The following is a 17,523-nucleotide window of genomic DNA, read 5'->3' as shown; positions in this document are numbered from 1 at the left end:
TTTCCAGCATACCACTGGGGTTTTAGCTCTGTGGATGGGCATGCCGTGTCTGTGATATTGCCTGCTGCTATGGACATTAACACCTGATTGAGTTACATGCTGTTAATTGTCCTCCCTCCAATTAGCAACCAAATGCAGCCGTTCATAATGCGCATAAATGGGAACTGATAACAGGTAATGGCTGACAGGAAGTAGGTAATGTGTCTGTTGGCATTGCTGAAAAAACATGACCATAACACGCCCACTGTCCCTGTCTGCTTCTTGTATCATCTTCACGCTGTCGCGAAACCAACATTTTTGCCAAGTAAACGACATCCAATAATTTCATCTTTCTGATTAGGCGAGACTATATAGGTATTCTGCAATGGGTACAATAATAAACGATTCCCAGCATGTATACATGAAATGGTCTGGTTTAACCGGCGCACTCTCTTCCGCAACGTATTATAATTACACTTTCCTGGTCAGTTCTCTGGCAACCGCCCAGGGAGTCTTCTCATACGTTGCTATTAAAAATGAATTTACTTTTTCCAGCATAAAACGAAATAGAAAGGCATGACCCCTTTAGCTGCAGTGCTGAGTTTTTCCACTCTAACCATCAAATGCTCCAAGAAATATTTACAGTAATCCATTCTTCAGGTCTGAGGGCTACAAACACATTCCACGGGGGAAATATTTTATGTATTTTTCATGTATTATTCACGCTGCCATGCTTTAAAACTTGGTGATGTGGTGTTGACATCAATTTCTTTCCTTTAAGTAGAGCTTGCTGCTCAGCATTTGGACTGCACACTGTCAAAGAAACTTCTTTGGTTTCTCTGGTAGGTTTACAGTCTGACCTTTGACCCTATGAATCTATGAAGTCACCGACCAACGACTGACAGCACACACAGCTAGTCACTGATAGGGGTTCCATTTAAAGCCAGGTTATTGACCTTCACAGCTCACTGGTTGATGGAATTCTGGGTATGAGTCCTTTTGCATCACAGACCGTTTATCTTGGAACTTTGACTGTTCCCATTGGAGCAGGATCAAGACTGATTTGCACCTAGCTGGGTCCAAACTGAGGTGGCATGATGTGCAAAATAACAATACGCTAGAGTGTGACCTGAGTAATTACCAGTGACTGCGATTAGTTTAAGAATTCCATCCATCACATTTTGGTTGACTTCACTGGTGGCTTTCATACACAGTTTAGACCATATTTTAGAAACTTAAGCAAATACAAACATTTTTGTGACTGTCTTAACAGAGGTATGCAATAGTCACACGTTGAATTGCACTACATTCTCAGATTAGCACTAGTGCAAATAAGCTATGGACATAGCAGCTTGGAGATCAGAAATGGCAACCACCGCTCTGTGTTGTTAAGCGCTTGTGCTGCTAATTCGCCAAGAAACTTAGGGCCTGATTACGACCTTGGCGGAGGGGATTACATAGGATATAATGGAACTTGTAATATGGCGGGCAGGATATCCGTTACATTTGTGATGGAGTAATCCCCTCCGCCATGGTCGTAATCAGGCCCTTAGTGTAACTGTTGTATATAGTGTCATTTTGCACTACCCTGCAGAATGGAATCATGATATGGCTCCAGGTGTTAATAAGGAAGTGCTTGAACTTTGAAGTGGACGGTATTTAGGAGAGGATCAGCATTTGGCTTTTGTGGGTAGAAATTTTTCTCCTTGTGCTGTTCATCGTGCTAGCTTGATGCAAGCATGTTCATTTTGTTCCATCAAAAAAGTTGAAGATTCATTTTTTTGCTTGGGAGATTCCTGCTTTGTTGCCCTAGAGATTGGTGCGCAATAAAAAAACACAATGATGGCGATGATGATATTCCACTATTGCAAATGGAAATGGTTCTTAACATAAGCAAGCTACATGATTCTCACGTCTATTTGAGAAATAGTATTACTTTGGTTTTAGGCAATTACTACCCCAAATTTAAATGACCCATGATATTAAAAACAAAATATCTAAAATCATGCATCTAATTAATAGCAACTTGACGAGTGTTTGCATAAACTCTTAAAAATGCACAAGTACAGTGCAGTACGTATCAGCCTCTTGTGCTTTGTATATGAACTTTAAGACCTCGTAGCTTCAAAAACATGGTTTATAAACAATTCTTGATATTGTGACTGTTAGAAATTGAGTCTTTAGTTGGCAGTCGGTTTGCAATCTGTCCAAGTAGGGACCCTCACTCTAGTCAGGATAAGGGAGATACCCACTCAGATAACCTCTGCTCACCCCTTTAGTACCTTTGCACGAGCAGTCAGGATTATCTGAGAAGCAATGTGTAAGGCATTTGCACATAACACACAGTAAAAACACTACAAAAGGACACTACACCAGTTTTAGAAAAATAGCCAATATTTATCTATGTAAAACAAGACCAAATACAATAAAAATCCAACAAACAGTAATAAAGATATGAATTTTGCAAGAATTACTTAAAAATACAGTTCCTTGAAGTCAGTAGCTCCACTTGGGACTATCATGGTGTCATGATCAACAAAACCAACAGTTCAGATCAGCTGCAGTGTCGAAGGCCAGCTACGGTGTCAGGAAGACCCGCAAACAGTCCCTTTGAAATCTCAAGGCGTCGAGAACCTCGCAATGAGATCCAGAGAGCGGCATCGTGGTGTCTGTTCCGGAGGTCGGCGTGGAGGTCTTAGGGCCTTTGAAGTCACACGAGCTGCAGATCGGACCCCGGGCTGATGAAGTCGGGAGCGCTGGAGTGGATGGCGGTGGGGCTCCGGAGCAAAGTGGGTCATTGTGACGTGCTGTGCCCCCAGGTCACGGTGCAGGCAGCAGCTCAGTGACGGCGTCTAGCAGCGTTGGTGAGACCAGGGCTGCGGTGTGAAGCGGTGCGAGGTGCGGTGTCACCAGGTCACGGTGGAGGCAGTGTCGAGGCTGAAGTGTGGCCGACTGTAGGCCCAAGTCAGCGGTGCGGCATAGAATTAGCTCCGTGCAGCGTCCATGGGTCGCTATGCCGACAGGGATGCCTGGTGACGACACAGGGAGTCGATGGTGCTGGTGTCGGTGGACCGGGGCTGCGGTGCGGGATCGGACAGTGTTTCGTGTACCTCACGAGTGGTGTCCACAGGCCAAGGTGCAGGCAGCGGCACCGGTGTCAGCAGGAGCCTCGTCGTCGGGGATGCCCAGACTGCGGTGTGAACAAGGTGATGCTGGAGTGCGGGCCCACAGGTCATGGTGCAAGCAGCAGCTTGGTCGCAGCGTCAGATGGTGGCAGCAGTGAGACCAGGGGCGAAGTGGGGCAGCGCGGCTCTGTGCGGTGTCGGCAGGTTACGGTGCAGGCCAGCAGCATCGTTGGCAGCGTCATGGCAGTTTGTCTTCTTGAACATCACAAATACACAGTTCGCTGTGCTGAAGGCAGATGAAATTGAAGTCTTTGGTGTCCCTGAGGCTTCCAACAGGTGGCCAGCTCTCCTCCAACCCTTGGAGAACTCTCTCAAGCAGGACACACAGCAAAGTTCAGCTTTTGCTCTCTTTTAAGGCAGGAGCAGCAACTGCAGGCCAACCCAGCAAAGCAACACAAGAAAAGGGCAGTACTCCTCCTCCAGCCTTTCAGCTCTTCTCCTTGGCAGAGGTTTGTCTTAATCCAGAAAGATTCTGAAGGTCTGGGGTTTTGGGTCCACTACTTATGCCCCTTTCTGTCTTTGAAGTAGGCATACTTCAAAGTAATGTCCCTGTTGTTCACATGATCCTGCCTTGCCCATGCCGGGACCCGGACGCACTCCAGGGTGTTGGAGACTGCATTGTGTGAGGACAGGCACAGCACTTTCAGGTGTAACTGCCCACTCCTCCCTTCACTTTAGACCAGATGATGCATCAGGATATGCCGGCTACCCCCCAGCTCCCTTTCTTTCACTGTCTAGACGGAATTCACAACAGCCCAACTGTCAGTCTGACCCAGACGTGGAATACACAAACCGGTAGAGTCACAGAATGGTTTAAGCAAGAAAATGCCCACTCTCTAAAAGTGCCATTTTCAAACTAACAATCTAAAAACCAACTTCACTAAAATATGTATTTTTAATTTGTGAGTTCAGAGACGCCAAACTACTTATTTCTACCTGCTCTCAAAGGGAGACAGCACTTTAAGGATAATTAAAGGCAGCCTCAGTGTTAGCCTGTGAGAGAGATAAGCCTTCCAACAGAGAAAACCGAATTTGGCAAGTATTTCACTGTTAGGAAATGTATAACACATCAGGACATGCCCCGCCCCCCCTTTAACATACACTGCACCCTGCCCTTGGGGCTACCTAGGCCCTACTTTAGGGGTGCTTTACATGTAGTAAAAGGGAAGGTTGGGGCCTGACAAGTGGGTACACTTGCTGGATCGAATTGGCAGTGCAAGACTGCACACCCAGGCACTCCAGTGGCAGGTCTGAAAAATATTTACAGGGCTACTTATCTGGGTGGCAAATTCAGTGTTGCAGGCCCACTAGTAGCATTTGATTTACAGGCCCTGGGAACCTCTAGTGCACTTTTCTAATGACTTATCAGTAAATCAAATTTGCCAATCATGGATAAACCAATCAACAGTGCAATATATATAGGGAACACTTACACTTTAGCACTGATAAAGCAGTTTAGCACTGAAAGCAGTGGTAAAGTGTGCAGGGTTCGATAAACCAGCAAAAACAAATCAGAAAAAATAGGAGGAAGAAGGTGAAAAGTTTGGGCATAACCTTGCAGAAAAGGGCCATTTCCAACAGTGACGAGTCCACTACATTCACTAATGAATACATCTGTTTTTCTTAGCTGTGATGTCTTGTTGCATAATCTGTTATTCATGGGGTTGTCCTTTGCAGGCTAATGTCACTTGTATTTAAGTGTGGCTATTTTAAAAATTACATATAACTTTCCAAATATTTGATTGAATTTACAATCAAATACTTATGGTTTAATTACATTCAGCCACTGAACAAGTGCTCCGTTTGGTGCGGGACACTGTTTCTTGGATCACCAAAAATCAAATGACTAAGGGGGTGATTCTAAGTCTGGCAGGCGGCGGAGGCCGCCCGCCAGACTTCCCCCTCCAAAATACCGCTCCGCGGTCGAAAGACCGCTGAGGGTATTTTGGGTTTTGCACTGGGCTGGCGGGCGACCGCCAAAAGGCCGCCCGCCATCCCAGTGCAAAACACCCTTCCCACGAGGACGCCGGCTCAGAATTGAGCCGGCGGAGTGGGAAGGTGCGACGGGTGCAGTTGCACCCGTCGTGAATTTCAGTGTCTGCAAAGCAGACACTGAAATTCTTTTTGGGGCCCTCTTACGGGGGCCCCTGCAGTGCCCATGCCATTGGCATGGGCACTGCAGGGGCCCCCAGGGGCCCCGCGACACCCCATACCGCCATCCTGTTCCTGGCGGGAGAACCGCCAGGAACAGGATGGCGGTATGGGGTGTCAGAATCCTCCATGGCGGCGCAGCTTGCTGCGCCGCCATGGAGGATTCATTTGGGCAGCGGAAAACCGGCGGGAGACTGCCGGTTTTCCACTTCTGACCGCGGCCGAACCGCCGCGGTCAGAATGCCCAGCGGGGCACCGCCAGCCTGTTGGCGGTGCCCCCGTCATTTTAGCCCTGGCGGTCTTGGACCGCCAGGGTTAGAATGACCCCCTGAGTTATCCTGCATGTCAATCAAGACATACTGCCCTTGCCCCATTGCCTCATGCCGCCGGTACCTTATTGTGCCATTATTCTTTTGTGAATGATGAGGTTTAGGGACAATTATCTCTTTGAAGCATGGAAGTCCTCTGTCTCCCAGGCGAAGGAGAAAACCCGTGTTTATTTTGGGACCAAGCCATCCTTCGTCAAATTGTGGCGGAGTGAATTCATGAATTTATTTGAAACACGTATGTGTGTATCTTCGCTTGCCGTGGTAGCAGATGCTTTTATATCGTAGTGTCTCCACAGAGGGCGTTGTCCTGTCGTATTGATTCCATTGCTTGGTGTGAGAGAAGTTCTGGACACCTGCTCCTAATTTGAAAACACTTTTTAATTCTACCCACATTTTTTCTTTTTAGCCCTGAAGAGGTTTGGATGCGGAACTTTTCTATATTTGCTCCATTCTTTTTTTGTTTTGCATATAAATCCATGGAAATTCTTAATAAGTTTATGCTGTGCGCTTTTTAACGCTACACAAAAAGGCTCATCCATGCCTCCAGAAAGGCGTGAGAAAGCTTACAGATGTAGGTAATCTGTGCATGGGTGACGAGTGATCAAACGCTGTGTTGTCACAAGATGGAAAAAATTGGCTCTTAAAAATTGATTACTCTTTGGCATCAAAAGTCAAAATGTTGCCTACTTATGGCTTAGATTTGTAAATCAGTTTGTGCTCTTTGTTGTTCTTCGGTTATTGTCGAGGACAAAAAAAGTGCTTAACGTATTCGGAAGCTCTCTTCAATATTGATCAGACTACAAAGGAGAATAATGCTGCTACTGCTATTGTTTGTTGGAGGAAACGCGATGGCATCTTCTAAAGTGTCAGCTCACACATACCATTTCCCTTTTCTTAGATTAGTCCATGTATGTTCAAATCACCACATACACCTCGTAGGCAGAAGGATGTTATTGGAGCTACATGTCAAGGAAGGTTTGTGTTAATTTGTACTTTATTTACAGGTAGCAATGTATTTTGATTTCAATTCGGTAGTCGTCCTTGCAGAGGTGATGGACATGTTATGAAGACCGCACATGAGGTCCTTGTGGGTGGCTTGTTAGTAAGAGATGAGGCGAAGACAAGTGATGTTTGAATAGGGAAATGTGGACACAGCACGTCCAGCACATGGCATATAATGATTACATATCCTTACACAGGCTTACATACATGTACAGTACTGTGGCAGGTGAAGTAGACGGAGATGGGTCTGGTAGGGAAGAGTGTGTTTGCCATATCCGGGCTCTTCAGGGTATGTCTGTGTAGTTTGAGGAGTCTTTAAAGTCTAGATAGGAGGTTGGAGGTAGCTGTAAGTTAGTTTGGAAGTGAATACCAGGGGGGATCTCAGCAGCAAGAAGAAACTACCTTTTAAGGGGTTACAGGGGTTTAGGAATATGGAATGATTGATGTTGGGTAACTAGTTAGAATGGAGGAATCTTGCTTTGAATTAGTTATGCAAGCCAGTTGTGTGAGGCTCCACCATATTTGTTATCGCTTTACACAACCACCCTCTCTCGAGAGCAGAACAACTCTGGGAAGGGGAGTGAGTTTGTGGCTTTGGTGGTTGTCTGTTCTTTGTCAGGTCGGACAGTCTTCCATTCTTTCGCAATAGCTTGATGGACTTGCAACACTTAGGTTCCCTATCTGCCCTAAGGAGGGGAGTTGTGGTGTTTGTTGTGTCAATCAGTTAGCAAAGAAAAGATCGAAAGCGCGCTCTCTCAAACACACATACAGGCACTCGTACACACAGAGAAATACCTTCCTTTCTCTTTTCAACCCCCTTCGTCCACGGATGAGTTATTGATCTGAAATGTAGTTGATTACAACATCTTTGGAAGGGAGGAAAAGTGAAAAACTCATTACATGTATGACGTCTGTGTGGAAATTCTGCTTTCAGGACACCCAGAATATCTGCTGAATTTGTAAATTGCACTGCAGGGCTACTTCCTGTAGTCACACTCACTATGGTGAAAATGTATCACATCCACTTGAAATGGGAGCCCACGAAAGGAAGTCTCTTAGGTGAAGTAGTAGGAATATGAACTCTGAATGCTGGTGGTATGTTTGTTCTTCCTCTCAGATACTTTCCAAAGCAATGGCTTAAAAAATGTTTTGAGAATATTAAGGACACATTTGTTTTGGGCCCCCTTTTTTTTTAATGAATATGCTCAAGCTCTCACCCTCCAAGTAGGTTCTACAAAGCCTCACATCACGTGTTAAATGTAGCTATCCTACGCTAGGGGACAGGAATGATGCCAAATTCATGTTTCAAAACTATCACTTTTAAACATGCCTCTCAGTACTCTGATATAATCTTATGTACTACGGTGAAACACTTCTGTGCACTATAACAAAATACACTTATTTGAATTGAAAGAGCTTTTATTATATTTGTAGGTGTTGTTTCTTCCAAGCCAATTATTTTCAGGGCTTGGCTCGTGCACAGATTCATAGAGCCAAGCCAGGCCTTTACTCTCTCTGTTAATTTGTTGGCTCATGCATCGCTACATGAGTAATCAGGAATTAGCATTACAATGCTGTAGAAACTCTGGGTAGATGTTTCTACATTTCTAGAAGTAGGACCCACCCCATCCTCAAACAACACCTACATAACATTTTAACCCAAGGAGACACACACTGATGGATCTGCTCCTTCCTGACTGGAAGTACCCAGTCAGTCAGCCTGGCAACATATACCTGGGACACCTGCGACCTCATCTGCAGGTGTCTGAAGGAATCCTCCATGAGCCCGACCGTTTTCAATGCATGAATGATCCCTCTAACCAGCCAGCATAATCCGCTCTCATGACATCAACATCCTCTCCTTTGTCAACAGCGGGTGTAACTCATTCTCTCCCTCGTGTTCAAGACTCCCAGTACCCTGGTGAAGTTCAGTGTCTGCATGACTGGACTTGCCCACTGAATGAACACCAACTGTCTAAACCTGAACACTGACAAGACTGTAATCGTGATCTTCAGGAAGAGCACTTCACTGTGGGACTCTTCCAGGTGCCCAACAAAGCACACCCACTCCCACCACACGCCAAGAACCTCAGGATTGTCATCAACATCAAACACAACATGGCCGCACAAGTGAATGCCATCACCACCTTGTGCTTCCATACCCTGAAGATGCTGAGGAAGATTTTGAAGTGACTTCCAGTTAGCACTCACACACAGCTGTCAGCTGTGCCCTTGTCACAAGCAAGCGGAACTACAGGAACATCCTCTATACCGGTATCGACCTAAAACACATCAGAAGGCTGCAAACCATTCAGAACTCAGCGGTCAGTATCACTCTCAGCCTTCCACGCTGCACTCACGTCACACCACACGTAAAGGGGCTCCACTGGCTAACCATACACAAACGAGCACAGTTCAAACTCCTAACACACACTTTCAAGCCACTACATAGTACTGGCCCAGCATACCTCAGCAATCACATTTGCTTACACAAACCATTCACGCAACTCCACTCATCCAGACTCCTACTTGTACACAGACCTAACATACGGAAATCTAGATTTGGCGGTCTAGCCTTTTCCTACATCTCTCCTAAAGAGTGGAACGACCTGCCGCTACACATAAAAACCTCCTCTCACTAAGCTGAAGAACTGGTTGTTTGAATAGTTCCAGTAGGCCTTTGGTATTGGCTAGACCTATACCTGCTCAGCACCAGGATACCCTCTTTGGTAAGAGTGCTCTCTACAAATCTGCACAACAACATAACAGAAAGAGGTCTGGTTAATTATTTAAAAAGATGTTTAAGGGTGTCTGAGTGAAGTATATATCAACCCTCTCCCCCCCACCTTTTTTGTTTGACAAAGCACAGTATTGGGGACTGAGCAGTGCTTAATTTGAGCCGGTGGTTTCCGGTGCAGGGCATCGGCACTTATTTCTGAGGGCTGGCACTTAGTGTTCTACATCAGGCATTTACTGTGAGCAAAAGGCACATATGGGAGAGGTGGAGGAAGAGAAAAACGAAAAAGCGTCGCAAAGGGAGAAAGAAGAGTGACCTGAAGGTGCCGGGAGAACCTGTGAATGTATTAAAGAGGCGCTACATGGCTCGCACATTTAAATGCAGCAGCCGCTTGTTTCAAAAGAGAGCTTTGGGCACCAGCGCGTTTTTATTTACAAATTAAGCACCGAGTCCGAAACAAGAAATGCGTGTAATCTGGTTTGCCCAGGATGCTTGCATGAATGTCGTATGTCTGCTGTTGCCTGTGATTGTATTGTGTTGTCTTATTTTTACAGTCTCTACCTTTCGGTAGTGCCTTGTATACCGTCTTATCAGGTGCTGGCGCCAACACTGTTACAGGGATAACGAAGCTGGCTGTTTTCCCTTTTCCGCATCTGTGTTTAAGTGGAAACTTTTAACGTCGTAACACGAGCGATGCCCATGTCGAACAAAACATCAGGCTTCCCTGGCAGCATAAACCTGGCACAATTGAGAGAAACCGCGTTCAGGGCGCTCGTCTCTCCAGAGCCGCGCGACATGTAGTTACTAACAATCCTTTTCCAGCGCAATGTTGTGTTCGGGGAGGGGGCTATAAGAGGGGGAATATGCTATCCAGACTGTTTTTTTAAAGGTACTAAAGTTCTGCAGGGAGAGAGAGGGGCCTCAGGAAGTGGGAGTGTACTTGGTTTCAGAGCACGGTTGGTGGGGAGGGGTGCAGGGGGCACGTTGATTAAAATAATAAACAAGTGCTAGTGATGGAGGGAGATGGATGGCATGTGGGGATGTCAGTGCGGTGACACAACGCTGGGCACGTTTCAGGCCTAAGGGCCGACGTACGGCTGAAGTTTGCGCAGTTTCTTATTTGAGGTAGTTTTCTTCCACCAGCCCACCCCTCGGGCGGGCCATACGGAGCGCGTAAGAGACCTAAAACTGGCTTCATTACCATGGCAACTAAAATTGGCTGTGATGGATCAAGGGGCTGAACTCCCTACGTCCTGATTTTGGTGAACTGCTAATGTTTTTGTACCAACATTTCTGTCAACTTTTGGCGACTGTCCTTTTTTTCATACCGAGAAAAAATTATTTTTTGTGACTAAAGTTGCTGTGACTTGGGCTCGTCCAGGACCCTTTTGCCCCTCCCCAGCGAATAGGCATTTCTTCCTGTGCGTAATTGAGACCAAACGCTGGGCTTTGGGCGCCAAGAGAGAAGGGCTGGGGCCTGCAGGTCATTAGTGAGGTGAGCAGAAGGGATCCGGCCCCGCCGAGAGGCCTGCCGTGCTCGTTCAGCACCATGGGGCCTACGTCTAGAGCACGTCTGTGATCCTGAGCACACAGGCCGGGCATCCGCATGCAGCGCCTTGGAAAAGCGGGTAGAGAGGGCCACTGCGATGCTGCCTTGTTCGCCCCTGCCGCTGAGGATGGCGTGCAGAACGTGGGACCTGCGAGCCCGGGAGATGCCTCGCTTTTTAAAGGGACCCCTATAACTGAGGGTGCGACGCTTTACTGGAGGAGTTGGGGAGTTGGTTGCTGGGCCTTCACAAGAAAGATGTAGCTGTCAGTGGATGTCTCAGAATGATTGGTGTGAACTTCAGCTTGCAGGAGTTGCTGAACAAATTTGAAAAGGTAAGCTGGGTGGGTCACGCACCTGCTGACACAGTAATCTCAAGATTTCCAAGGTCAGGCCTGAGTATTTATTCTTTCCTGCATCTGTTCACGTTTTTATTCTCACATTGAAGACGTTCCTTTCTCCCAGCACGGTATGAAACAATGCAAATTAAAAGAAAGCTGAGGCCGTTCCCTGCATATTGCGCCCCAGATATCAGCAGCGATCTGTCCCGTGTCATGCATGCGTAACTGTCCTGATAAAAGCGGGCCTACGTACCCCTTAATCCTCCAGGAGTCAGTCAGATACTACTCTTCGGGAAACAATAGCGCCGTTAATTCACAGCGCTTCGAAGATGCTAACTGTTGTCAATGCACTATAGGTGGAGAGTGAGCTCCGGGTTCTTACTATCTTTGCTCTGCTCTTGGTCCAAGCTTCCCTTTCCTTGGTGTGCTGCAGCGTCCTTTCAGGAAGGCCATGTTGCTATTCCATTTCATTGTCATTGTAAATTCACAATCTGCCTCTTTGGAAGGTTTCAGGGCACTGAAAAATCACCTTTAACAGTGAATAATGCCAAACAGCTTGTTGGTAGAGTGGAGGGGAGCGTTATCTCCCTCTTTCCACCCTAGCCCGTTGCACTATTGAGAAGGGCGGGGAAGGGGCACTGAAGAGTGCAAACTCTTTTTATTCCTGCATTGTCCAGTGGGTAGTGTTGTTTTCTAGGCACTCCTGTTTTCTTCTTTTGCTGTTTTCGGACGCTCTAAGACTGCCACAACAGCATTTCTAAGTACATGTACAGCAGCACTTTTTTACATACTCGTATACGTTGGTGCATGGTTCCCAAAATGCCCAATCCCTATTGGCAAAAGTGCGAGGAGAACCGAGTCCCTTGTACTTGTGCCAAGTGTATATGAATATCCTTGAATATTCCATTTTTCCCATGTTAAATGTTTTGAGCCAATTCACAAAAGCATGTAAGAGTACGTGAAAGAGTGCTCCGGGAGTTTTTACTTTTTGTACTCAAAATTCCTGTGACTAGGTTCCTTCATTTTTTTTCTGGGAAAGTTCCTAAGTCATTTGCAATCCCTGAACCTGTCTGTCAGGCGAAGCTGTAAAGAGCTGCATATTGGCATTTATTTCGGCCTCATCAGCAGGGCGTCTCATTTTATGCATTGAACTTGTGCGGTATGACTTGTCCTTTAAAGCCAGCTGTTATAGAATCCAGGTCTGAGTACAGGTAGTTCTGCACGGATGACCATACTCCTTGAAGGACGGAAACTAGCAGCCTACTTTTGTCCACATGATAGTTTTACAAGAAAACGAGAATCAATGCAGTGTGGCTGACCAGCCTGTCTTGAAATTGTACTATGCACTTGTATTCAAGTAACACAAACATGCGCCTCTATTTCTGACTTTGTACAGCCATAATCATCAGTAGTCAGACAGGCAGAGCTCTCCCTTAGAGCTGGTTTATCTACATGGGCCCCACACCACAGCCTTATTTCACGCTATGTTTGCAGCAGTTCTTAGCCTTTTAACTTCCAAGGACCCCCAGTGAATCATTAAAGGAAGCCACGGCCTGCCACCTAAACAATTTTGATGACATGAAACTCAAAAAAAAAAAAAAAAAAAAGTCCAAACTACAGACACAAGTATACATCATACAAAAAAGGCAACCTTCTCATAGAAATTTTGATTTTTGTTTGTCTATTAAAGGAAATATTTAGGAATCTGTGTGATGTATACTTGTATCAACAAAGGGAGGGACTGGGAGATTAGTTGGTCCAGTGTACGGTCTCCCAATTAACTGAACATACAAAAAAGGTGTACACTGTTCCAAATGGAAAAATATAATCACTAGGGGAACATTAAAGTTCAGGAGCAAGAGCCCTCACACATCCGAGAGGATGTCATGCTTCATCATCGGGTAGCTCCTCGTCAGACCGGCGCTGCAATGTCTGACGGGCTCCCCGTAAGGGGGCTCTTTGCAGAGATCTTTTAGGTAGCAGCCGTGGTAGCAGACACTACAAGACCTGGTGTTGCGGTCAGGCGCTAATCCTGGCAGGAGAGTGAAAGCTAAAATTGGTTATTCCTTTCCCTTTCCTTATTGATCAAGCAGTACAATCGGTTGCCCTGGTTTTCGCCGGTGCAATGATGCTACCTATATGTTTGTGTTTTTATTTTTGCAATTTCTTACAAAAGCTGGCGCTCCTGAAGCTGCTACGCCTCTGCTTCCGGGCCTACGACTGACAAGCGCGACTTGCGCCTGATATCACAAGGCCTGTTTCCTTTACGCTGCACGGAAGCATGACGCTGCAGTGTCTCCATCTCCCCTGTGCCCTGGAGTGTGTGTGGAAGAGAGGGCCTCTGTTTACGTCTAACACAGAGCCAATGGCGCATGATGACCGTATCTTCCCATCACCAAGTTGGGAACTTATTTTTGTTATATCCCGCCTGACATAATACTAGGCGTATCTTTGACGGACCGTGCCCATGGCTTTGATAATTAAGTGGAAAATACATGTTAATTTAAATGTAGGTTCTAGATGCTTGTTTTCACTGAAAGCAGTATGATGTGTGAATGTGTTATAACATTGTGCGTCCGCAGGTATGGGTGTACTCATAAATGACACCTTTACTGTGTAGATAAAAACAATTGGAGCTGTGCTGAATAACAAAGTAACACAAAGTAGATGCCTGCCAGACAGACTACTCATCATCCATCTCTCGCCTTCTCGGTATCTTCTCCATCATGCTCGTCCCAGTGCTTTCTGGCAGCCACAGTCAATTATTACACAAGGAAGAAAATGTATGTCTTGAGTACTGTGCTGGAAATTTAAAAACATTGCCGAAGGTACCTATAAACAGGGAATGAGGGGGGTGGAGTCATGAGGTACAGCACCGAGAGGAGTGGAGTGAATGGCGGCCAGCTAGGGGTGGGTGAGCTCTTGACAGCTCGAGCTAGATGCTTGGCTCTCCTCGAGAAGCGCAAGCCTAAAACGAGCCGAGCTTTCTCGGGAGGTAATAAAGCCTCGTGGATACAGCTCCCGATCTGATCATGTGACATGCGGAATTAGTTTCGAATCCAAAATCTCTGAGTAGAAACTGACACATATAACTAGTTCGTGTCTGTAAAGCGCTCCTAAATTCTTGGGCATGGTTTGCACCTTTTCGCCTGTCACTCGCGCTCTAACCTGATAGCCCAACAATAAAGAACAACTTATTATTTGATGTCAGACGGAGATGCCCATCTCGTGGTTCTACTGCACAGTGCGAAAGTGTAAAACTTGGGATCAATCCTGGCTTCCCTGCTTGATCAACCGTGTGACATTAGGCTCATACTATTTTCCCGAACCTCCTTTTTATTCATTATCACAAATTGGGCCACCTTCAAATAGTTGTGTTTTGAGTGTGTGATCTACCACATCCTCTTGTGTTTGGTTTATTAGCTTCTAGTGGTGATCCACCCGTAAGTGTCTAAGCCAGATAATTGGTACACTGGCTTGCCTCTTAGTTTATTAAAGACACTGGCATCAGGGGAATGGCAGGAATGTTTCCCAGTGCCGCGAAATAATCTGATGTACTAAGACAAACACTTCTGCATGGTGAAGAAATGCACTTTTATTGAATTTCGAAGAGATCTTTTAATTTTCCAACATGTTCGTTGCATGTCCAATGTCACCAGGGCGCGGCTAGTGCACTGGCTATTAGCGCCAGAGCCGGCACTTGACTCGGCTCTGACTCGACTCTCCTCGTGAATCTGTTGCGTCACCCATCTCTGCAGCGAGCTTACACTTTACTATTGCTGCTGTTATTATTACAGTCTATGACCCAATCAGATTTGGTAACGAGGCAATACGGGTAGCATTTTAAGCTGGTCTAAGGGGTGAAGTCACCTGCCGAAGAGATCTGTGTGCTACCCAAGTTTCAGTGTTTAACACGTTTGTAAGACAGCTCGGGGAGGTTAAGAATTTTGGTGCAACGATCATTGTGTTACCTGCAGGTCACAATATATAATTATGTTAAATAGGTCAACTAGGTATGCACCCAGTCGAAGCAGTAACCTCTAATTTGCACAGCATAACTTGAAGTCGGGCTTATTTTAGAACAAGCTCGTGTTCTGCTGTGGTTGACAAGATGGCTTCCGATTGGCCATTATGAACAGTTACCTTCACGTGCTAAAAACAGATTACATCATATGACACTGGAATCATTATTAGTGCATCTACACATTTAGGAAGACAAACTTGCTATTTATACAGCACATGTACGGATTTACATCTGATAGCGACTTAGAGTCCCAGAAAGAAACATATATTTTAAAATGTGTTATTCTATGTGCAACCTTTGAAGGTACACTTGCCTAATGTTTCTTATGATGAGCTGCAAGCAAACCACTGGATATATGTATTCCTGTCCTTAGCCCTTTAAAACTCTGGATTGTTATTGATGCATTGGTCTCACACCTCTGAATACCTCATTTTCATTAAATAAAAGAATAACATTAACAAGGGATGGAGTGTCCTCCCTCTAAATGAGGTATGCCGCACAAAGCACGTAGAGATAGCCACTCCTTTAACTCTTCCTACCTTATACGCTTTTCAGTCTTATACCGCCCATGGTCATAGTCTGAAAGAGATCCTGATATTAATTGAATAGTCAAACACGTAAAAAAGTTTATATTTGGGATTCACTGAGATCCCTCAGCAGATCCACTAAGCACTTGTGGACTCTGTTACTGAAAGGATTATTAATCAAGTGCTGATAGTATATCTAATCAACCTCCTGTGAGCAGCAGGGGACGTACACATTTATACACAATGAGTTCCCTGCGGTCATTTGATATATGGCGTGAAGTATCATAAACTGTCCAATTTCACGGACTCCTTCACATCTACCAAGCACAATTACTTCTCTGGTGGTGGTTTATATTCATCTCTTTTTATTTTTCAATGTGAAAAATTTATATTGGTGATTTTTTTTAACTATTGCAGTGCTCTACAGCTTAACACCAAGACAATAAAAACAAGTTGTGATGCGAAAAGCCAATAAATTATTGAACAATTTATGAGATGCTTTGAGTTATTTTTGAGATTTAAATAATTTAAGTGCTGCAACTGAAAGCCACAATTGTACCAAGCCAACCTCTTTGATTTAAAACAACAGGTGAAGGGGGTATCTTTGTATTCCCTAGTATTTCGAGCTGCAGGGTCTGGCACCAAGACTGCCACAATTGCACCAGCCAGGTTATCACTTAGGAAAAAGGAATTATATTGTCCATGATATGAGACGTATGAAGGTCACCACACTGGAAAAGAGCTCACTGCATCTCCCCATTGCAAAGTGTATGCGAGGTGCTGATACAGATATGTGTCCCAGTGTCAGCACAGTGTACCAGAAGACAGGCAGGAAGATTTGCTGGGGGTGGCCAGCAGTTTGGTTCTGGCTCATAAAAAGCTTCCGGAATCTGGACATTTATAACTCTATTCCACTAATGGCTTGGTAAATAGTCAAAGCAAAATTTGTCTGGAAGAGAAATAAGTCAATACACAATCTTGGTGATTAAGAGAAGCAAACGTTTATTTCCTTAAACCCAAGGGTGAAGACACACACAATGGCTCACTGTCGGGTACCTCAAGCTTATCAAGTTGGGAGGAACCTTTTATACGTTTTCAACACTCATTGGTTTGCATTACAAGCACTATTTCATCCTCTACGAGATGCTGCAAGACCTATAATTGACAGAAAAATAATTACATTTTAAAGAAAAACAAGCTTATCAGTAGAGTATTTAATGACAGTTTTGACATCTCAAGTCTGCCTGTATACGTCTCTTATCTCAGTTTCAAGATCCCTGTTTGGGGCAAGTTGCATTTCGTATGTTAGAACCTATCCTCCCTAACGGTTACATTCGGGTTACATGGTGTAAAAAGCCATAATTTTGAAACACATCTCTTTTATCTTAACTGCTTCAGTGCCGACGCCCACACTACCTCCCTGGTGTGGGTCACAACCAGTGGCTCACACCAGGGAGGGGGATAAAAAAATCCTCAGGTGTGTTGCACCCAAGGATTTTTTTTATTTAAAAAAACCCCGGGAGACACAGAAGATCTTCCACTGTCTCCCCCCCCCCCCCCCCCCCCCCCCCCCACCTGCCCCTTTGTGTCACTGTTTGTCTTCTCCACCGGAGCAGGAAGCGGCCTCAACTCCAGTGGGGAAAACCGGCCCAAACGGCCTCTCCGACGTTCGGGAAGGCCTATCTTGAAAGAGGAGATTCTC

The 17,523-nt window shown here is 45.4% G+C and overlaps 1 protein-coding gene across 7 annotated transcripts in view; it reads left to right on the top strand.

Annotated features, from left to right (window-relative positions):
• UTRN (utrophin) overlaps positions 1-17,523 on the top strand; it is a 1,374,288-nt gene that overhangs the window by 820,085 nt on the left and 536,680 nt on the right. The window contains exon 1 of one of the 7 annotated variants that reach the window (XM_069235253.1): positions 10,635-11,264. The exons of the other annotated variants lie outside the window; for them this stretch is intronic. Coding sequence (XP_069091354.1) covers positions 11,214-11,264 — 51 coding nt within the window. The 5' untranslated portion in view covers positions 10,635-11,213. Of the gene's footprint in view, positions 1-10,634; positions 11,265-17,523 lie in introns of those variants that run through there. 7 annotated transcript variants of the gene reach the window in all.

The sequence above is a fragment of the Pleurodeles waltl genome, chromosome 5 (assembly GCF_031143425.1).
Source record: "Pleurodeles waltl isolate 20211129_DDA chromosome 5, aPleWal1.hap1.20221129, whole genome shotgun sequence".
Classification (NCBI taxonomy): Eukaryota; Metazoa; Chordata; class Amphibia; order Caudata; family Salamandridae; genus Pleurodeles; species Pleurodeles waltl.
The sequence above is the reverse complement of the archived record's forward strand: the minus strand, read 5'-3'. Positions and strand labels throughout refer to the sequence as shown.